Source organism: Mesoplodon bidens, assembly GCF_964165515.1.
Source record: "Mesoplodon bidens genome assembly, chromosome: 13".
Taxonomy (NCBI): domain Eukaryota; kingdom Metazoa; phylum Chordata; class Mammalia; order Artiodactyla; family Ziphiidae; genus Mesoplodon; species Mesoplodon bidens.
The window spans coordinates 14,830,791-14,853,505 of NC_138169.1; the positions used below are offsets into that span (position 1 = coordinate 14,830,791).

The 22,715-nt window shown below is 45.7% G+C and overlaps 1 protein-coding gene across 7 annotated transcripts in view; it reads left to right on the forward strand.

The window, feature by feature from the left end:
* Nucleotides 1-4,449, forward strand: part of TBX5 (T-box transcription factor 5) — a 48,839-nt gene extending 44,390 nt beyond the window's left edge. For 6 of the 7 annotated variants that reach the window (XM_081252682.1, XM_081252681.1, XM_081252676.1 and 3 more), the window contains exon 9: nt 2,351-4,449. In XM_081252682.1, the coding sequence (XP_081108808.1) occupies nt 2,351-2,931 (581 nt within the window). In that variant the 3' untranslated portion in view covers nt 2,932-4,449. The remainder of the gene's footprint in view (nt 1-2,350) is intronic. The other variant, XM_081252677.1, reaches the window with a different exon arrangement.
* Nucleotides 4,450-22,715: the final 18,266 nt, after the last annotated feature.

Below are 22,715 nucleotides of genomic sequence, written 5' to 3' on the forward strand. Positions count from 1 at the left end.
TTGGAGGCAAGGTGTGGTTGGCAAGGTGAAGCAGACCCAGCTTTGATTCCAGCCCCTGCTCCTTCCCAGCTGCATGGCCTTGAGCAAGTCACTTCTCTGAGCTTCAGTTTTTGCCTCCAAGAGATGAGAACGAGAGCAGCCACCTTGAGGAATGACTCTAGGAGATTAGAGTCAGGTCACTTAGTAGGTGCTTAATAAATCATAGCTCTTCTTTCTTCCCTTACTTAGTCCTGCGTCCTGCCCACATGCCATCAACCATCACAGTGGTGACAGTTGTGTCCCAGTGTTTCATTTTTCTTCACACTTGCCAAACTCAGGCATATTTCTTTTTTTTTAAATTAATTAATTAATTAATTAATTTTAGGCTGCGTTGGGTCTTCATTGCTGCACGCGAGCTTTCTCTAGTTGCAGCGAGCGGGGGCTACTCTTCGTTGTGGTGCGTGGGCTGCTCATTGCGGTGGCTTCTCTTGTTGCGGAGCACAGACTCTAGGCACGTGGGCTTCAGTAGTTGTGGCTCGCGGGCTCTAGAGCGCAGGCTCAGTAGTTGTGGCGCACGGGCTGAGTTGCTCTGCGGCATGTGGGATTTTCCCGGACTGGGGCTCGAACCCGTGTCCCGTGCATTGGCAGGCGGATTCTTAACCACTGCGCCACCAGGGAAGACCAGGCATATTTCTTAACGTTATTCATTAGAAAGAGATCGGAAGTGAGGAAAGAAAAATCGCCAGTTTGGGGAGTAAAATTCCAGCCAAGGAATGAATCCGTGTGAGGTTTACATCTTGGTAGAAACTCCCAAGTATTGCTTCCCTTGAAGGAAACACCTGGAGGTGTGTTATTACAGACGAGGTCTGCTGTGACACAGGTGGTGTTACCCTGGTAACAAGAGCTGCCCTTGGTGATGGGTATCAGGAGATTTACATGCTCGATTTTATTCCTTAGCTGTCCAGTGAGGTAAGTATTGCTAACTCTGATTCAAAGGTGATAAAAATGAGTCCCAGAGATGGCGGGTGCCTTGCTAGTGTCACACCGACATTAAGTAAAAGAGCCGGATTCAGACTCACGCATGTCTAAGTTTCTTAACCTGAGGTCTGCATTTTAGGGAGTGCTTGAGCCCCCTGAAGTTGGTGCATGACTTTGGTCTATACATACAGTTCTCAAAACTTCGTGTTTCAGTTTATTTTTCTAGGAGAGAAAAGAGCCCAGCTCTTTTGTTAGTCCCCAGAGGGGTCAGTGACCCCAAAGTGGTCGAGGAAGACCCTCTTTCAGAGACAGAACTCTCTCTACTGCTCTGCATAGGGATTAATCAGTGCTTACAGAAGGGAAGTGACTTGTTCAGGGATGAAACAGCGACACATGAATTGGTACCAACTCAACAGATCATAACTGGGTCCTTGTTCACATAAGGCATCAGGAAAGGATTTGGGGATTCATTTGGGCTCCCATCCATTTATCCACTTGTCCATCCACTGTTCCATCCATTGCACAAGTATTTGCTGCGTGTCTTTGTGTCTAGCATGGCATGGAAGAACAGGAATTTTGTCACGAGATTCCTAGGATTCTAATGTTAGCTCCACTGTTTATCAGCCATAGAAGACCTTGGGCACGTTTCTTGACCTCTGTGTGTCTCCTTTCATCTGTAAAATGAGGATACTGAGAGAACCCACCTCACGGGGTTCTTGAGAAGATTAAACGGGTGACCTCGTGGAGAGTGCTCAGAACCGTGCCAGGCAGAGTAAATGCTGTATGTGTTTTTACTGTTATTGTTGATGCTGTTGTTATTATTTTTGTCACTAGGTACGTCCCAGATTCTGGGAATACAGTGATGGGTAATCCAGACCATGTGTTGCCTTCATGAAGTTCACATGCTGGGGAGGATGGAAGATAATCATAATAATTGTTATTTATTGAGTGTTCCCTTGTACCAAGCTCTGGACTAAGTACTTAATCTATATTTTCCCATTTCATTGTCAACACTTCCCTTTCTACAGGGTGCTGTCATGACCCTTTCCATTTTACAGATGAAGAAACTGAGCTCAGTTTCCCCAGTTTACTAGAAACTATACAAAGCATCTTTTCTAATGATTGCATTAATGTTCTATTGAGGGAATGTACTGAAAATTATTAAAAAAAAAAAAAAAAAGGAAACTGAGCTTGGAAAGGTCAAACTGTTTGCTTAGAACCCCGTAGCCCAGAGTCTTAGCCGTGACAGTCCACCCTCTTTTTATCAGAATGGAGGTTGGAGCTAACCATCTTCCGGACTTAATTCTTCCGTCCTTGGGCCAAATGGCTGTCTCTGCCTTGAGCTATGGGGTGGCGGATCCTGGCCTCACGGGTGTCTGTCCTTCTGTCTCAGCAGATGAAGAATGTTCCACCACAGACCATCCCTATAAGAAGCCCTACATGGAGACATCACCCAGTGAAGAGGACCCGTTCTACCGCTCCGGCTACCCCCAGCAGCAGGGCCTGGGTGCCTCCTATAGGACAGAGTCAGCCCAGCGGCAGGCCTGCATGTATGCCAGCTCTGTGCCGCCCAGCGAGCCCGTGCCCAGCCTGGAGGACATTAGCTGCAACGCCTGGCCCAGCATGTCCTCATACAGCAGCTGCACGGTCACCACCGTGCAGCCCATGGACAGGCTACCCTATCAGCACTTCTCTGCTCACTTCACCTCGGGGCCCCTGGTCCCCCGGCTGGCTGGCATGGCGAACCACGGCTCCCCGCAGCTCGGAGAGGGAATGTTCCAGCACCAGACCTCCATGGCCCACCAGCCTGTGGTCAGGCAGTGTGGGCCTCAGACTGGCCTCCAGTCCCCCGGCAGCCTTCAGGCGTCGGAGTTCCTGTACTCTCACGGCGTGCCAAGGACCCTGTCCCCGCATCAGTACCACTCGGCCGTGCATGGAGTCGGCATGGTTCCAGAGTGGAATGACAGCAGCTAAGGCGAGGCCTGCTCCTTCACCGCCATTTCCAGAGGGAGGGCAGAGAGGGAGAGGGACAGTCGCAGGGAGAACCCCAAGGACGAGATATCTCATTTCACCCCGTGTTCACGTCTGCACTTGAGAACCCCCCACCCTGCCCCCAACACTGATGTAATCAGTCGCTTGAATCCACAATTCAAAAAATGTGACTTTGTTTTGTCTCAAAACTTAAAAAACCGCCAAGAGGAGATGAGTCTCTGCCCGCCCCCGCCCCTCCCCCCCACTGCACTCATCAACCGGCCACATTCACACCACCTCCAGATGCCCTCCTTGATTTCTTTTCTTTTGGTCTCCAGAATGTCCTGCCTCCTGGAGTGTTTGATCCTCATGCGTAGTTAGAGTCCTTCCCTGTCTTGGTGTTAATGTTGACGTTGTTATATAATAAATAATAATATATTTTTTTTCTTTCCATTTTCTTAACGGGACCCAGTCCCTTATTTTGGGGGAGGTCTGAGGCGAGTATGTTTCAAAATATGTATTTGTGCAGTTGCCCTCAAATACTCCTCCACCCCCAAACCTAAATCCGCAACCCTCCGTCTTGACTAAGAAATTACCTACCTCTGCCATGTGGTGTCTCAGATGCCGGCCTCCCTTCCCCATCCTCACGAAGTCCCATTTCGCCTGCTACCAACCAGTGGAGTCAGGGTAACACCAGACTCCATCTGGCATCCTATCTTACTCGGCCCTCCCTGTCTTCCCGGCTCCGTGTTTTTCCCGTCCGCTAAAACGTGGCCTATAGCTTCCCCACCGGAAAGCTTGCTTTGAAAAACTTAAAAAAGCCCCGGTTTACATGCGGGCAGAAGGCGCAAGCTCTGTGCTGACAAGAGTTGTGAAAAAGCCAAAATAAATATTCGTCCTGATAAAAAAAACAAAGCCAGCCCCCAGCTTCCAAACCTCCATCACTGACAACCCAATCTGGATACAAAGGCAAAAGCCACCATCCTAAAGAAGCAGCCAGACGTGCTCACTGGGGAGTGTTCTCCAAAGACATCACACCAGCACCAAATGCAGGCCCAAACTGTGGTTACTGAAAGCAGAAAACAGTATGAAAAAAAGTGTGTAAGTAAAATGTTATTGCAGGGTTCTTCAGATGTAATATTTTACTGGTACTATTTATTTATAAATAGGAGTTCTAATTAAGTGATAACCTGAAGTGAAATCCAGCATGGGAGCTGGCCAAAAGCTTTTAATTTTATTGATACTCAAAACCAAGTTTGCGTTTTTTTTTCTTTCAAATGTGCTTTGCTTTCTTGATTAAAAAAGTTCTGTTTTGTGTTTTTTTTAACTGACCCTAATAAAGAGAACAGGGTAATATGTGAGACTGCGTATGTTCAAGTACGTGAGAGCGTGTGTCTGTTTGTCATGTGAGTGTCTTTATGCGATTATGTCTTTTTATGTTGCTAAGGCGGGGGGGTGAGAATTAAGTACTCGTTTCGTATATTTGTGTGCCAGTTAATGCCTAATAAACACCATGTGCTTAAAAAAGTACAGGGACTTGAACACCCATTTTTTCTCCCCTGTTCTTTCAATGGACTGATTTGAGAGGAAATTTGGTGGAGGGAACTGCTTTCTCTGGTTGTTCTCAGGGTTATTTGGAATCCTGTACTTGAGTGTAATGGAGCTGAGTAGGTTTACTGCTGGTTTAGGTCTCTGGAATGGAGATACTTGTTTTAACTGAATTTGGGTCGACATCGGAAAGGAAAAATCATCAGGAATCCCAGCTGATCAAAAAATGATATCGGCCATACTATACGTAACACCTAATCCTTGGTTTTCTGAAGGATGTCCTTTGAGTTAATTTACTGGCAATCAAGGGTTTTGGAGGTCCCAATATAGACAACTTTACAGACCTTCAATGGATATTTACTTAAACCCACGAATTTAGGATGTGTGAGTTTGTCCTATCTAACCCGTGTAGGGCAGAAAAGAGCAGCAAATTGGTAAGTAAATCAGTGCTGCAATTTTTTTCCTATTTTTATAATTTCAGCTCCCACACCTTTCAAATGATCTAGAACCATTGAATATGTCACATCCCCTTAAAACAGGAACAACTGGCTTGTTAATTCCAAATTGTTCACTTCATCAGGTCGCCCTGGACTTTTCCTAGGCAAAGAATTAATTATACAGAAATGACAATTCAGCTTCTTTCAAGTACAATGGAGAAACTAGGTCAATGGCCTTCCTGTCCCCACAGAGAATGAATGAGGAAAGTTTCACTGGATAAGTTCTGACTTTAAACAGATACATACTTTGATGGGTTAAAAAAATCTTTGAAAAAATCACCTTCTAAACTAATTTACCAACTATACAAGATAGGCAGTCTTACTCTTTCTCAAGAGCGTCGTAAGAATACAGAATTCACGTCCCCATCCCCAGCACTCAAACAACTGCCTCATAGGAAAAATCATTAAAAGCATGTCCACAGCAAGTTTCATAAATCAAAAAAGGGACACTGTCCTTCCATAACAGATGCAGGTTGACCTCTTTGTGTTCCAGGCAGTGGTAATAAAGGAGCTTTTCAGGGAATTGGTAGGTTTAAGGATGTCATATCCAAAGATTCATGTGGTTTTTAAATAGTTTAGATGTCAAAAGGCACAACACAAATTACCGTATTTCTATAATATGTTTAGTGGATGTTTGCTCTGGACTGGACATGTGATAATTACTGAGGACACAGTGATAGAGGTTGTGTCCTCCTGGAGCTTATGGTTTACTGAGAAAAACAGCCCTTGGGTAATCATCTGCGTAATTAAAGGATTGCAAAGGCAGGGAGAACTATGAAAGCAGCGTGCATGATGTCATAAAGAGATAAGACATGGAGTCCTAACCTGGGTTAGAGGAGCTGAGTCCTGAGTGATGAGTAGGAATTAGCCAGGTGAAAAGTTGGGAGGGAAACATCTCAGGCAGGGGGAACAGCTTGTGCAAAGGTCCTGAGGCAGAAATGGTGATGGAGAAATGAGAAAACAGATTCATGAATGGGTAGTAATCACTGAGTCTGCATTCATTCATTTGTTCAACAAGCATGTGTTGGAGTCCCAGCCTGTGTGACAGATAGACACCCTTACTTGCTGAGGACCTACTAATGGTGTTGAGGTCTTTCCCAGTTTGTTCCCCCAGCTGCATGTGGCAGACTGGATTTGTATAATACCTGGGAGAGAAGTGTTATAGCATTCTTCTGGCTGCCTTGCCCAACACTGAGGACTCAAGTGCGGGACTCAAAATTATGGGGCAGAGGGTCACCAGAGCCATCAGAGACTCTGATCATTAGTATTCTTGAGCTCAGAGAGGTCGGGAACACCCATAACATCACACAGCTGGTGTGTGGCAGAGCTCAGCATGGAACCTAAGCTTGTCCAAGCCTTAGCTTCCTTGGTCACTAAAAGGAGCTATCTTACCTGCTTCAAAGGACTGTTATGAGGTTTAAATGAGATAATATCTCTGGAAATGTCCAGTTAAGTACCTAACACAGTACGTGCTCAATAAACACTTAAAAAGAAAGACTTTGATCCATGAAATGCAAGTTACATAAAACTTTTTATTCATTGATTTAGCAAATCCATATTTAAAAAATAATAATACAGGGAGTTCCCTGGCGGTCCAGTGATTAGGACATGGAGCTTTCACTGCCGAGGGCCTGGGTTCAATCCCTGGTCAGGGAACTAGGGTCCCATAAGCTGCCTGGCATGGCCAAAAAAAAAAAGAATAATACATGTTGCTAATGAGGAAATAGGAAATTTCGTAAACTCCTGGCTGGAATGAAGATAGATCAACTCTTTGGGAGGAGACTTTAGCAAAACAGATGAAAAGCCTTAAAAAGGTGCCAATCATTTAATTGGACTATTCTGCTTTAAGGAACTGGTCCTAAGGTCATAATCTGGGGTGTGCATAAATATTTATTTTCTGGGATGTTCATCATGATTTTTTTTAATCATACAAAACTGGAGACAGCCTTATTATACAATATGGAGTTGGGGTAAATAAATTAATGTCTGCCCAGACAGTGTAATATCACTTTGCCATTAAAAACCACATTTGTGAAGACGATTTGAAGAAGATTTCAAGATCCATTGTGAGTGCAAGAACGGGTTACAAGAAGCATGCCCACCAGCATCTCAGTTTTATTAAATACAACAGCATTCATTCATGCTCAGTGGAAAAAAAAACCAGGATGTGTAACACAATAATAATAGTGGTGGGAATTGTGAGCGTTTAAAATTTCTTTGTGTATTTGAATATTTTCCATCTTTCTGTGATGAAGATGAATTCTCTTTATAATTAGGAATAGAATTAGTACAATAAAATCGAGTTTATTTTTTGGTTGTTGACCAAATCGAGTCTGTGAGGGAGGTGAGGTGCCGGTGTCTGCTTTGAGGATGAAAGGTTGGAGATTCCATCAGGGGTGATACTGGCCTCGGCAGTGACAGAGCTGGGTACCAGTACCAGTCGGCTGCCTGCTCAGCGTGGAATGTTCTCCTTGGCAGAAACAAGGAGGCATCTGGATGTATCGCTGGCTCCGTTTTCTGGGATTGATTTTTGCAGGCTTGGTCCTCTTATTGGGTTAAACTATTGTCCTGGGAAAACTTCTTGTTAACAAATACACACCCACACAAACACACAAGCACGCACACACACACACACGTATGTTGAATCTGGCAGTTGTAAGAATCTCACCTTTGTTCTCTACCTGACCCGGCTTATAAAATTCACCTTACCACTTAGTGCTTCTGTGACCTTGGGCAAGTCACTTAACCTCTTTGACCCTCCATTTAATCATCTATGAGTCGACGACAATAAGAGTACTTACCTAAAAGAGTTGTTCTTGTAAGGATTCAGTGAGACCTGAGAGTAAAGTGCTGAGCACAGTGCCTGGTGTAGAGGAAATACTCAATAACTTCTAGCTAATAAGAGTATTAATTATTATTATTGTCATCATCATTGTTAGGAGTCCTCCTCCTCCTCCCCTTTTTCCTCCTCCTGCTGGGAAATCTACCCCTATGTTCTTCTTCTATTTTTATAGTAGACTTAAGCTCACTAGGGGTTAGGAAGGCATCACCACCACCATCAGCATCATCACCATCATCACCTTCAACAATAATTAAAACATAGCTTTCCCGAGCAGGCTCCATATTGAAGACTATCTAAATAGTTGGCTTTGTAAGTGGCTTATCAACCCTGAATTTTCTATGGCAACAAAGAAGGAACAGAAGTTTCTACATCTTAGAAGGCTGACAAGCCAGCACCTTTTCTGACCTCAGAATGCATTCTTATACCTCTTCAAAAAGCAGTCAGGCATGTTAATCCTACCGAAGATACGAAGTTAAGAATGCTTGGTCCCTGTTCCTGGAACTGTAAGGGCTGAGGGTGAGAGACAGCCTGGAGAGTAGATTGAGGGTTATTCCTGACAGAATTTTAATATCTGACTGACGCCCCTGCTACTGTTGATACTAGTACCAGTGATAGTAAGAGTGGCTTTCATTTATTGACCATATAGTATGTGCCAGTCCCTGTACCAAGCAGTATACCTATATGGTCCCATAACTGAGATTGTAGGGGCCAACCTGATTCCTGTTTTACAGATGAGAAAGCACCTTAGCAGAGACTTTAGGTGACATGTCCAAGGTCACTCCGCTTACGAGTGACCATTGCATGCTGCCAGACTCCCTTATGTGATGGTTGGATCCAAGCCACCTCTGCAGGACCTGCAGGAACAGGAGAAGATGGGCAGCTGGAGTGTGCCAGGGCATGTGTGCCTTCAGGTGGCATGTCCTTGGAGCCTTCAACCTCAGGGAAAGTAAAGGAGGTTTTGTGACTTGGTGGCTTCCTGGTCTCGGATGCCCAGCTAACCCTCTGGTGTGTGAGCAAGTTGTATTCACTTCCCCAAGCCTCAGTCTACACCTCTGTAAAATGGGGGCAATCAGATCTGCCTCCAGGCTTGGGGTAGGGGTTCAATGAGAGAGTTTAACGTGTTTGTAGAAGAGACACACTAGGAGAGACTTTTTTCTTTAACTTTCATCACAGGTTACCCTTCTTCCTTCGTTCACTGCAGGCTTTCTCTCCTGGGGTCAGGAGAGCTTTGTGAGGGCAGGAATATTCCAGTCTCGTCTGATTGTATTTTCATTTAGAAGGTGTTCGCCGTCTATGTCCTGAGTGAATTAATGAATGACTCAACAGATGTGCATCTCGGAGGACAGCAAGTCAAGGACTCTGTGGCTGGTGATACTCGTGCCCGCTTTTGCGTCCTCTCTGCCCACCTCAAATTCCCGATGCAGTGAAGGGTGACAGTGGAGTGCACGCTGACAGCATGCCACCTCAAACAGCCCCTGAGATCTTTAGCCACAATCAAGGCAGCAGGACAATCAACCACAAAACCCCAGAGGCACGTGTGGAAGAACATTTATTTTTGCGCATGACCTAAGTGAGCCACTGAGTTGTTCTGTTGAATCAGCCGAGCGGTTCTGTGGATCATGGCCAAGTTCCGCTAGTCTTGGCTGGGCTCGTGTGCCGTGATCAGCCGATGGTTCGACGGAGGGCAGGTTGGTCTAAGGTGTCCTTGGATGGGTGACGCGGTTCTGCTCCACGTGACTTCTCGTCCTCACATTTACATTCAAAGCCAGGAGTGTGTCTGCTGTGCCTGTAAGTCATTTACAGGTCTTCCCTTAATAGTTGTATAGCCGGGCTTCAACCAGAGAGGCAGAACCAGTAAGAGATGTACAGATACGTATTAAGAACCTTATTGAAAGGAATTGCCTCACGTTTGTGGGAGCTGGTGGGTAAGTCTGAAATCCATAGGGCAGGCCATAAGGAAGGACAGTGTATTAGTCTGCTCAGGCTGCTGTAACTGAGTGGCTTAAATGACAGAAATTTATTTTCTCACACTGCTGGTGGCTGGGAAGTCCAAGAACATGGTGTGCTTTGTATTATAACCCCAGCTCACTACCCGGAGAACCCCATTTAAAAAAATTGTATTTATTTATTTATTTATTTATTTATTATTATTTTTTTTTTTGCTGTACGCGGGCCTCTCACTGCTGTGGCCTCTCCCGTTGCGGAGCACAGGCTCCGGACACACAGGCTCCGCGGCCATGGCTCGCGGGCCCAGCCGCTCCGCGGCACGTGGGATCTTCCGGGATCGGGGCGCGAACCCGTGTCCCCTGCATCGGCAGGCGGACTCTCAACCACTGCGCCACCAGGGAAGCCCATATTTATTTATTTTTAATTGAAGTAGAGTTGGTTTCCAATGTTGTGTTAGTTTCAGGTGTACAGCAAAGTGATTCTATATATAGAGACTATATATTCTCTCTATATAATCATATATATATATATTATTTTTCATATTCTTTTCCAGAGGAGCCCCATTTTTTTTTAACATCTTTTCTGGAGCATAATTGCTTTACAATGGTCTGTTAGTTTCTGCTGTATAACAAAGTGAATCAGCTATATGTATACATATATCCCCATATCCCCTCCCTCTTGCGTCTCCCTCCCACCCTCCCTATCCCACCCCTCTAGGTGGTCACAAAGCACCGAGCTGATCTCCCTGTGCTATGCGGCTGCTTCCCACTAGCTATTGATTTTACATTTGGTAGTGTATATATGTCCATGCCACTCTCTCACTTTGTCCCAGCTTACTCTTCCCCCTCCCTGTGTCCTCAAGTCCATTCTCTATGTCTGTGTCTTTATTCCTGTCCTGCCCCTAGGCTCTTCAGAACCTTTTTTTTAAAATATCTTTATTGGTGTATAAGTTCTTTACAATGGTGTGTTAGTTTCTGCTTTATAACAAAGTGAATCAGCTATACATATACATGTATCTCCATATCCCCTCCCTCTTGCATCTCCCTCCCACCTTCTCTATCCCACCCCCTCTAGGTGGTCACAAAACACCGAGGAGCCCCATTTCTACCCTGAGTTTTAGGGTCCTGGAAATGTCAGATATTAATACTCTACAGACCTTTAGAGAAGAGGAAAATGAGGCCATGTTAACTCCAAAGTGGAGGCGGTGACTTGCTCGAGGCCGGGAGGCTACTTAGTGGCAAAGATGGGGCCAACGCCCGGACAAAACTGCATTTGTTCTGGATTCCTTGTGTGATGAGTATTTGGTATTTTGTGACCTCCCTGCATCGTTCTTCCTTCTTTGGGAGATGGCACCCCGATTCTTTGGGATGGTTTATATCATTCTCGTTGTGTGTGGGCACAGCAGATGCTGTCAGGGCCCAGCCCTGTCTCCTGGGCCCATCCTCTGGGTCACCTGCAGCTTGGGTGGATGGTCCTCAGACACCAGTGACTGTCTGCTTCCCGCCTCTGGGTCTCCTTGCTTGATGTCTTTCTCTGGCCTTAGGTATGTGCTTGGCCAGGGAATTAAGTAATGAGGGACCGGAGTAGCAACTTGTAAATATCCCAGCTTTCTGGCTCCTTGGCGGGACTATTCTGAGTATGTTTAGCAGTCTCTTACGGGGTCCCTCGCAGGACTGAGTCCCAGTGGCTCACAGAGGTGACCTGCTCGTTACCACGACCTTCATTGGTTTCCTTTCCTGCCTTACCTCGCTTCTCACTCCCTCACTCAAATAGATCACTGCACTCAAATCCTTTTTTTAGGGTCTGCTTGGAGGAAACTTACCCTAGGAGAGGAACACTTTAATCCAGAGCTCTCCCTGGCCTTAGACAAGACGGTGGGAGCCCTTGACCCAAGGAAGGCTTATTGCCTCTCTCTCTCTCCTTCTCCCAGAAAGAGAATCTCGAGTGGAGAAATAAACAGACTGAAACTACTAGTGTACACTCAGTTTAGTCCATAACAAAACACTTTTTTTTTTTTTTTTTTTTTGTGGTACGCGGGCCTCTCACTGTTGTGGCCTCTCCCATTGCGGAGCACAGGCTCCGGACGCGCAGGCTCAGCGGCCATGGCTCACGGGCCCAGCCGCTCCGCGGCATGTGGGATCTTCCCGGACCGGGGCACGAACCCGCGTCTCCTGCATCGTCAGGCAGACTCTCAACCACTGTGCCACCAGGGAAGCCCCCAAAACTCTTTTTTAGTTCTTTCCACCTTGATCCCCCAGACTGTCCCTTTATTATAATTATGATTTTCCAATATTCCCTTCACCTCTGTTAGTTCCCTTTCAAAGTTGCCACCCACTCTTGTAAAGACTGATCAGGGAACACCCCTCAGAGCACATCATTCACGTTGATAGTCTAGCCAAATGGGGCCACCTGAAGTTGTGCAGTGCACACCTGCCCAACGGTTCATGGCGGCTCTGTACCACTGATACTTTCAATACATGCTTTTCTTTAATATTGTACCATAGCAGATAAAACCTTGATATGGAAGTAGCCTTCTGTCTTCAGGTAAGTGAATGTCTAAACTATGGGCATGAGATAGTTGAAACAGCATTCAGGTATTCTTCAGGCTAAAGTTTGTCTCTAAAACAAGAGTCCAGAGGAGAAAGAACCAGGTATCACAAGGGGAACTGGGGATAGAAGATTTGACTTTGCTTTCCCAATACCAGCTGTATTCAGGGAGTGAGCCTTATTTCTGTAACTTTCATGAGGTTGAAATAACCAGCCCGAAGCCCAGCTATTGCCAGCAGCCTTTCCCAGCTCTGTCTGGTATCTACTTCCTTTCTCTGGAAAAAACATTTGTAGGAAAAGAAGGGGAGACAGAGAGAATGACAGAGAGACAGAGACAGACAGAGAGACAGACAGAGACAGAGAGAGATAAAGGAACCTGAGGAAAGTTTTTACATTACTCTAATTTCTGAAACATAAAAACTATTCTTTTAGAGTAAATCCATTTTTTTCCCTGTTGCATTGAGGATTGAGAAATTCCTGGGAAAATAATTTGTCAAGTCCCGACTGATCAAAGATACATATGAAAGGAGCTCACCTTTTTTCCTTCCCAAGGAAAAAACCAGCCCCATCTAAGCTCAGAATGAATTGGCAATTCATTTACTGACTGTCAGATAAAGTAGCACAATCTCCATCACATCTTTAACTGGGACAGGACCAGAAGGAAGCAATTCTGTGCCCACCGAATGTACAAGCTGGGGGTATGTTAGTGATTAAGGACTCCTGGCCTAGGGGGAGGCAGAGAGATATGACTCAGATTCGAAAATGCACCATAAATCTCTCTCTTTTATTCAAAATGTGTGTTTTATAGTCGTTTCCTGGCCAATTGCTGCCTTGAATAAATATATAACATATCTGGATTTAGCTTTTAGGCCCAGAGCTGGGGTTTGTCTTGAGGGCCAAGTATTCTTGATATTTCCAAGAACTTAGCAAAGAGCAAATAATGAAGCTCTCCTTTCTTTCTGACTCACCAGCCACATCCTACATGGAAAATAAAAATAAGAGGTCGGGGCTAATTGGGCAGAGGGAGATAAAGCAACACCTGGTCCGCGGAGCTCATTTCTTGTATCCTCCAAACGGGCTGCCACTTTACCCTCTCCCCCGACACTTCTCAGCCAGGTACACCCCAATGAAGTTGCCAGCTCTGAGCCATTGGCAGCATTTGGTTAGATCGATACATACTAACTCAGACATTTGGTCAAACACTTTGGTTTGGAGGATTAAGGTTTATAAAAAGGTTTTTAGGAGATTTCCGTTTGATTTCATCCATTCTCTTTTTCCCTCTTGTTATCAACTTCAGTTGAGCTTGGAGTTCAAGGCCCAGAGTGCTTTACAGTCCTGATTATTGAGGGTTCATTATATGCTAAGCGTTTTATATGATTATCATGCATAGGGTCCAAACTTGCTATTGAGTGTTTTAGAAGTCAAGGCCAAAAGGGAGGCCTGCTCGGTTACAAGATTCCCCATATAGCCCCGGGAGGTGTGCAGGGACCATTCTTAGCCCCATTTTACAGGTGAACAAATCGAGGCTCAGAGGGGCTGTCAGTCGCCCAAGTTTTCATAGCGGGACTAGACAAACACTTCTAGTTCCTCCAGCCCCGATGCCAGGCACTCGCCGTGTACCTACTGCAAAGCCCAAATGGCACAGTCCCTGCCCTTCAAGAGATCTCAGTCGAGTGTGACATTAAATGTCTTGTGCCTAGATTCCTGAGAGTTAGCTCAGAGCCTGGCAAGAAGTGGGTGCTTAGGCTTCCTGCCAAATTCCCCAATTCCCGACAGCCTGGCTGATCTAACTTGGAGAGAATGTTAATCTTGATATATATGCAGAAGTCATTGAATACTCTCTTATTTCTCAGAGAAAGCTGCACTTGAGAACGCTCGGTGGTCAGAGGAGACATTTGAGGGAGAACAGAGCTGAATCTTGTAGAGCCTTCATGTTACAACACCGTGTCAGGATGTTGGTGTGGAATGAGGTTCCAAAGGCTGAGAATGGAGGCACGTGGGGTGACTCTACCTGCGACAGCCGAGTCAGACTGCCCGGAATGGAACCCCACCTCTGCCACTTCTCCACGATGCCAGATCTGGTAAACCTCTGTAATTTCCTGCGCTCTGGTTTCTCTACATGTAAAATATTGATAAGAGGATTGTTTGTGAATTAAAGCAGTGAAGGCATAAGGAAGGATCTATTTACACGGCTCTCAGCGTAGAACAAACACTCAGAAAACGGCACGGATGACAGGCATTGTCTATCTCCTGCCTATTTCCATCAAGAATCTTTGACTGCAAAAATGCATGCAATCCACAGGTGGCAAATAATAAAATAATGAGGCCAAGAGTGATTAGTATATGTCAGTGAATTCCATTTGGTCACGTGTGATAGACTATATTTTCCAAAAGTGGCCACCACAATATTTTTTGTCCCACGCTGTCTTCCAGGGTCATGGTGCTTCTCCCATCAAGAGATGGAGTCTGGGCTGATTCATTTTGCTGTGCAGTGGAGGCTAACACACATTGTAAGGCAACCATACTCCAATAAAAATTAATTTTTTAAAAAAAGAGAGATGGAGTCTGATTCTCCCCTTGACTTTGGCTGGACTTACTTCTGGCAAATAGAATGTGATGGTGGTGGGGTAATGCTCCCCAGCACTAAGGAGTGAGCTAAACACAGGCCAGGCCCAGGGTAGGCGACAGGTGATGACCCCTTCAGTTGGAAGACCTCCCAAGGCTAGGTCATAAGAGGTGATAAAATTTCTGCCTAACTTGCCCCTGCACTGGGACACTCACTCTTGAAACCCAGCTGCCATGCCGTGAGGAAGCCCAAATAAGCTCACCGGGAGAGCCCATGAGGAGCAGCCCACGTGGAGAGGAGATGAAGCCCCAAGCCTACGGCTAGCACCCAGCCCCAGACGTGCGAGCAAAGAGCCTTCAGGTCATTCTGCCCTCAGCTCCCAGCATCGCGGTACCGAGACTGCCCCGTGCCATGCCCTGTCTGAATCACTGACCCATGGGATCCAGGAACATAAGAAAAGGTTGTTTTACATCACTAAGTTTTAGGATATGTCGCTTCTCAGCCTTCGGAACCGGAACATCCTGTGTAGTTCACAGAAATATATTTGGCCCTGAGTTTTCGAGCTGCCAAAACGAGGAGAGAATTATAGTTAGTTACAAGAGCCCTAAGAGTTCATAAAAGACAAATACATCGAGATGTTTGCTAAACACCAGGAGGGAGATTTTCCTTGGGTTCTTATAAAGATGATGTAGTGCTGTGTAGTTTTTTGGTGATTTTCTTGAGGGTACCATCGTGTTCATGAAGCCCAATAGCAAATATCACAGGACTGTCTCTCTTGGGTTCCCCGGATGTGCTACCACCCTAAATCACAGTTTGACAAAATCAAGTGGTACAGAGGCCAAAATGATAAAATCTGGTTATTAAAGTCTCTGCAGGTCTGGCTTAATGTGGAGGGATATGTTGTAGAGATCAGTAAGCAGTTGGGGTCAAGTCTTTTTTTTTTTTTTGCGGTACACGGGCCTCTCACCGTTGTGGCCTCTCCCGTTGCGGAGCACAGGCTCCGGACGCGCAGGCTCAGCGGCCATGGCTCACGGGCCCAGCCGCTCCGCGGCATGTGGGATCTTCCCGGACCGGGGCACGAACCCATGTCCCCTGCCTCGGCAGGCGGACTCTCAACCACCGCACCACCAGGGAAGCCCTGGGGTCAAGTCTTTATTGTCAGTACCCAGAGCAGAATCTGGCACCAAGGTGATAAAAGTATTTGTTGAATGAATAGAGAACAAATCCTTCATCCAGAGGAGTTGCAAGAAATACCCTGGTTAAAGAGGTAAGAAGTCAGCTTTGGAGCTGAGAGAAATCCACGTTCAAATTCCCCCGACACCTCTGATTAGCGGTGTGGCCCTCGGTGAGTTACTTAATGTCTCTGAGTCTGGCTTCCTTATCTCTGAGACAGGGAGAATCATAGCCCCCATTTCACAGGGTAGTAAGAGCCACAGCTGGTTGTTAAAGGATCATGGGGCCGGATGGCTGAGGTCCCTTTGAACAGCAGCAGAAAGCTTTTCTCTTTTGCTCACTCTCTCTTTCCTGGATTTCACACTCTCCCTCAGCCACTTGAGAAAGACAAGTTTCAGTTTCAAGTGGTTCCCCTGGGAACGGGGCCCAGGTAGGGAGCGAGTGCTGAGCTAAAAACAGGCCTGGCCTAGGGTGGGGTGACCTTCCCCCTCCGAAAGCTGTGTCTTGCTCTTTGGGGAAGCTGGCCGCCAGGGTGCCCGGTCCTAAAAGCCTCACTCACTTCCTCCCCTCCCCCAGCATTGCCTGGTTAGGACTCCTCTCCAGGAGGGGCTGTAAGTACTTTAGACAACAGGCTGATAGTGTCCAAGAGATGGATGGGGCCGCCGTTATCTTGCTTAAAGAGACACAGCTGGCTGGGTCTGTTGCTTCTCCCCTTCCTCTTCCTTCCCAGCCTGTGAATTTAATTTTCTTCCACACACACGCGCACACACACACACACAGACACGCACACACAGGTTAGCACATGCAAGCGCACATGCACACAGCCTCTGGGAATCTTCTTTCTGTTTCTTAGGACCACTTACCTTGTCTTCCTCCCTCTTGTCCATCCTTTTCATGACCTATAAAACTCAGAGGGCCACCCGGACACAGACTGTGGTCTTCAAAAGCCTGAAAAGTGTAGGCTGGAAATTTGAGGTGGGGATGGGGATGAGAGGAGTATCCTCCCCTCCCCTCAGCAGAACTTCCTTAAAAGAGAAAAGGAGGGGCTTCCCTGGTGGCGCAGTGGTTGAGAGTCCGCCTGCTGATGCAGGGGACACGGGTTTGTGCCCCGGTCCGGGAAGATCCCACATGCCGTGGAGCGGCTGGGCCCGTGAGCCATGACCGCTGAGCCTGCGCGTCCGGAGCCTGTGCTCCGCAACCGGAGAGGCCACAACAGTGAGAAGCCCGCCTACCGCAAAAAAAAAAAAAAAAAAAAAGAGAGAAAAGGAGAAGGGAGGAGGGAAGGAAGAAGGAAGGAAAGATATACAGAAAATCAAGAAATAGGTTCCTTCTCACCCTTAGTTGATGGTCCCTTCTACTCCAGACCTCTGGGCTCATATTCTAGATTCTAGAATTGTGTTCCAAACATGATAGGATTCCTGGGCTTCGGGGCTGCAGGAGGTATTTGAAGGGAGAGATGCTCAGGGTTCAAGTCCAAATTCTAAGTCCAGACCCACAGAGACAAAGGGACAGGCTGTTGGCTGGCAGGATATTCCTGGAAAATTAGACATTGTGAATTGGTGCCGGAACTTTAGAGCCATGGGGACTCCAAGAAAAAGTATATATCCTCTGTAACCCTTCCCTTCTGGGTTCCCACTCCAGAGAAGTTGTTCTCAGCCAGGGGCGATCGGGCTCCCCAAGGAATATTTAGCAATATCGAGACGTTTTTGATCGGCATGACGTCTGGTGTCCAGGGGGTGGGGGCCAGGGATGCCGCTCAACATCCTACAGTGCACAGGGCAGCATCCCACCCCAACCAAGAATTACCCAGCCCAAATGTCAACCGTGCAGAGGCTGAGAAACCCTGCCCTGGAAAAATACCAGCACAGATGCGTAAGAGAGGATGTACAAAGAAGTGCCCAGCAGGGCTTCCCTGGTGGTGCAGTGGTTGAGAATCCGCCTGCTGATGCAGGGGACACGGGTTCATGCCCCGGTCCGGGAAGATCCCACATGCCACGGAGCGGCTGGGCCCGTGAGCCATGGCCGCTGAGCCTGCGTGTCCAGAGCCTGTGCTCCGCAACGGGAGAGGCCACAACAGTGAGAGGCCCGTGTACCGCAAAAAAAAAAAAGAAGTGCCCAGCAGGCTTTTTTTTTTTTTTTCTAAATCAGCAAGGACTTGGAAATAGCTTAAATATGCATGAATAGGAGACTAGCTAAATGAATCAATCTTGACTCTGGTTGCAAGTTAAAATCGCTGGAATTGTAACATTCTGATACCTAGTTCCTGCCTTCACATCTCATTCAATTTGTCTTGGGTGGGGCCCAGGCATTCATATTATAAAAGTCTCCCCCCAACACACACACCTCGGTATTTTAACATGCAGCTAGCGTTGAATAAACTAGGTTCTCTCCACCTTCAGGAGTGCTATGCAGCAGTGAAAAAGAGTGAGGTTGATTTGTATGCAGCTCTATGGCAAGATTCCCAGACACGTCACTAAATGAAAAAAAACCAGTTAGAGAATCGTAGGTTCAACATGGTGCCATTCAGAAAAAAACAGAACACAGCAAATCAACACACCCCACTGGAAAAGTCTACATACCAGTAATATATACACATGCAAAATAAGGCTACCTATTGTATGACGTACAGGGTATAACAAGAATCAAATGAGTTTTAAAAAGACACATACATCCTGAAATGTGGTCCAAGGTTACTTCCTGGGAGATGCTGAATGGACCAAGATGAGGGTGAGGTCCATGTGACCTGATCTGCAAGGTTAATTTTTTTCAACAAAGAGAACATATTCATGATTGTGTAAGTAAAACTTCATTCATAATAGGAAATCAGAGGAGAAAATTGGGTTTACAGTTACTTAAGACCATCGAAATCCAGAGAGGTCCAATATTGCCAAGGGCATCGGGCCTGTCTCAATTGTGGCCTGGGCTTATTTATGTATTTAATATCTGGAGGCAGCGGCTTCTCCCCAGCTCCCCTTCCTCTATCCCCAGCTTTGCAGCTGCCCCGAGCCTCCGCATCTGCCCCAAGCAACGGACAGCTGATTGGAGCAGAGGCTGAGAGCTGCTCGTTTTATTAATAAGTGTCATGTCCAGGGAGCTTAAATTGCTGGATTTTTTTTTTTCTCTCTCTCTCTCTTCCTAGAAGGCACCTGCCAATAATCAAAGCTGTTCTGCCTCTCCGGGCAAAGTGGGAAAGATCAGAGGGGGTTGGGGAGGCTGCCCTACCGCAAGGAGCGGAAGAGCTCCACCTGGATTCGAGAAGGAAGAAGGGAAGGGCTTGAAGCGGCAGTGGCAGGCAGTGGGGACGACTAGGAATTTCTTGCACACCTACTAAGTGCCAGGTCCTGGGCAGAGTGATGAAGATTAAAAAAATGAAAAGGCTACCTATGGAGACAAAAGACCTGTATGCAGAAAATTATAAGACACTGATGAAAGAAATTAAAGATGATACAAATAGATGGAGAGATGTACCATGTTCTTGGATTGGAAGAATCAACATTGTGAAAATGACTCTACTACCCAAAGCAATCTACAGATTCAATGCAATCCCTATCAAACTACCACTGGCATTTTTCACAGAACTAGAACAAAAAATTTCACAATTTATATGGAAACACAAAAGACCCTGAATAGCCAAAGCAATCTTGAGAACGAAAAATGGAGCTGGAGGAATCAGGCTCCCTGACTTCAGACTATACTACAAAGCTACAGTGATCAAGACAGTATGGTACTGGCACAAAAACAGAAAGATAGATCAATGGAACAGGATAGAAAGCCCAGAGATAAACCCACGGACATATGGTCACCTTATCTTTGATAAAGGAGGCGGGAATGTACAGTGGAGAAAGGACAATCTCTTCAATAAGTGGTGCTGGGAAAACTGGATAGGGACATGTAAAAGTATGAGATTAGATCACTCCCTAACACCATACACAAAAATAAGCTCAAAATGGATTAAAGACCTAAATGTAAGGCCAGACACTATCAAACTCTTAGAGGAAAACATAGGCAGAACACTCTATGACATAAATCACAGCAAGATCCTTTTTGACCCACCTCCTAGGGAAATGGAAATAAAGACAAAAATAAACACATGGGACCTAATGAAACTTCAAAGCTTGTGCACAGCAAAGGAAACCATAAACAAGACCAAAAGACAACCCTCAGAATGGGAGAAAATATTTGCAAATGAAGCAACTGACAAAGGATTAATCTCCAAAATTTATAAGCAGCTCATGCAGCTCAATAACAAAAAAACAAACAACCCAATCCAAAAATGGGCAGAAGACCTAAATAGACATTTCTCCACAGAAGATATACAGACTGCCAACAAACACATGAAAGGATGCTCAACATCTTTACTCATTAGAGAAATGCAAATCAAAACTACAATGAGATATCATCTCACACCAGTCAGAATGGCCATCATCAAAAAATCTAGAAACAATAAATGCTGGAGAGGGTGTGGAAAAAAGGGAACACTCTTGCACTGCTGGTGGGAATGTGAATTGGTACAGCCACTATGGAGAACGGTATGGAGGTTCCTTAAAAAACTACAAATAGAACTACCATATGACCCAGCAATCCCACTACTGGGCATATACCCTGAGAAAACCATAATTCAAAAAGAGACATGTACCAAAATGTTCATAGCAGCCCTATTTACAATAGCCTGGAGATGGAAACAACCTAAGTGTCCATCATCGGATGAATGGGTAAAGAAGATGTGGCACATATATACAATGGAATATTACTCAGCCATAAAAAGAAACGAAATTGAGCTATTTGTAATGAGGTGGATGGACCTAGAGCCTGTCATACAGAGTGAAGTAAGTCAGAAAGAGAAAGACAAATACTGTATGCTGACACATATATATGGAATTTAAGAAAAAAAAATGTCATGAAGAACATAGGGGTAAGACAGGAATAAAGAAAAAAAAATAATGGAATTTATATAGCACTAGGATAGATATTTTCAGCAAAAGTTATTTATACGTATATAATTTTAAATTTATAACACTTTGGCCCTACATGTGTCCTTATGAATTTTTTGTCAAACTCACTTGCTGATGTCACTTTTTCCACATGGCACGATTTGAGGGGGAAAAAAAAAGAAAAAAAAATACTACTGAATAAATCTGGTTATTTAACCAAAAAAAAAAAGAAAAGGCATATAATCATCTCTGCCTTTTGGGAGATGAATAAACATTCATTTCTCTCCTTAACAAGTATTTGTTGTGCACCTACTATGTGCCAGCCTTTGCTAGGTACTGGGGATCCACATTCCCATTACTCTAATAGCAATACTTATATAACACAATACTTAATACATAATATGCCAGGCACTGTGCTCAGCTTTTAATATATGTTACCATTTAATCTTTAAGACAACCTTATGAAGCAGATTTTATTCTTATCCTTATATACATGAAGAAAAGGAGGCACAGAGAGGTGTGGCTACCACAGCATCATTTCACTCAATTCTCCAATCCCCCCTCTGAAGTGGCAACCTAAACTGATTTAGTTAGAATGCATTAGGCTGTCTTAAAGAAAACTTGCCCCATAGCAGTCTCAAGGCAGGGCAGCACCGGGGTTGATTAACTGTGATGTCAATCCAGTCAAGGTTTCATTGTCTTGCTCTGCTGTCCTGAGCCTTCTGATCAGCTCTTTGTGTGGCTGCCAGCTGACTTCAGCAGTTACAGTTTCTACAGTGAGTTAACAATGTCCAGGGTAAGCAGAGCAGGAGCTGCCCCTCCTGTGTCTATTTCCTAGAAGCCCTGACACACACCTCACATCTCACTGGTCAGAATTAGCTCAGGAGTCTCTTCCTAAAAGGGGATTTTCATAATAGGCTTAGTCTAAGCAGGATGCAGCCCAGGGGCTGAGAGCTGCCTCCCGGAAGCATAGGGTCCCTTGGAAGAGGATCAAATCAACAAAATCAGGGTTTTGTCAACAAAGTGGAAAAGGGAACGTATGGGTATTGGATAGAGGTCACATGTTGGACTCCCAGAAGCAGGGCCTGAGATGGGGTTTAGTGTGCAAGAAGTTTATTAGGGGGACTTCCCTGGTGGCGCAGTGGTTGAGAATCCTCCTGCCAATGCAGGGGACACGGGTTCGAGCCCTGGTCTGGGAAGATCCCACATGCCATGGAGCAACTAAGCTCGTGTGCCACAACTACTGAGCCTGCGCTCTACAGCCCACAAGCCACAACTACTGAGCCCATGTGCCACAACTCCTGAAGCCCATGTGCCTAGAGCCCATGCTCCACAACAAGAGAAGCCACCGCAAGGAGAAGCCTGCCCACTGCAACCAAGAGTAGCCCCTGCTCGCCGCAACTAGAGAAAGCCCGCGTGCAGCAATGAAGACCCAATGAAGTCAAAAATAAAAAAATAAAAAAATAAATTTATATTAAAAAAAAGAAGTTTATTAGGGAGGGCTCTTGGGATTGACTATTGTGGAAAGGAAGGAGAGGAAGCAGGACAAGCAGAAGGGGGAGTTGGGCTGTGATGATGTCTTAATGAAAGTTTTAGCTGACCTGACAGAGAACCTCGTATTAGTTATAAACTTAGCAGCTTAGAGTAGTGCACATTTAGTATCCCACCATTTCCGTGGGTCAGGAGTCCAAGTACAGCTTCACTTGTCCTCTGATTCGAGGTCTCTTGCATGGTCA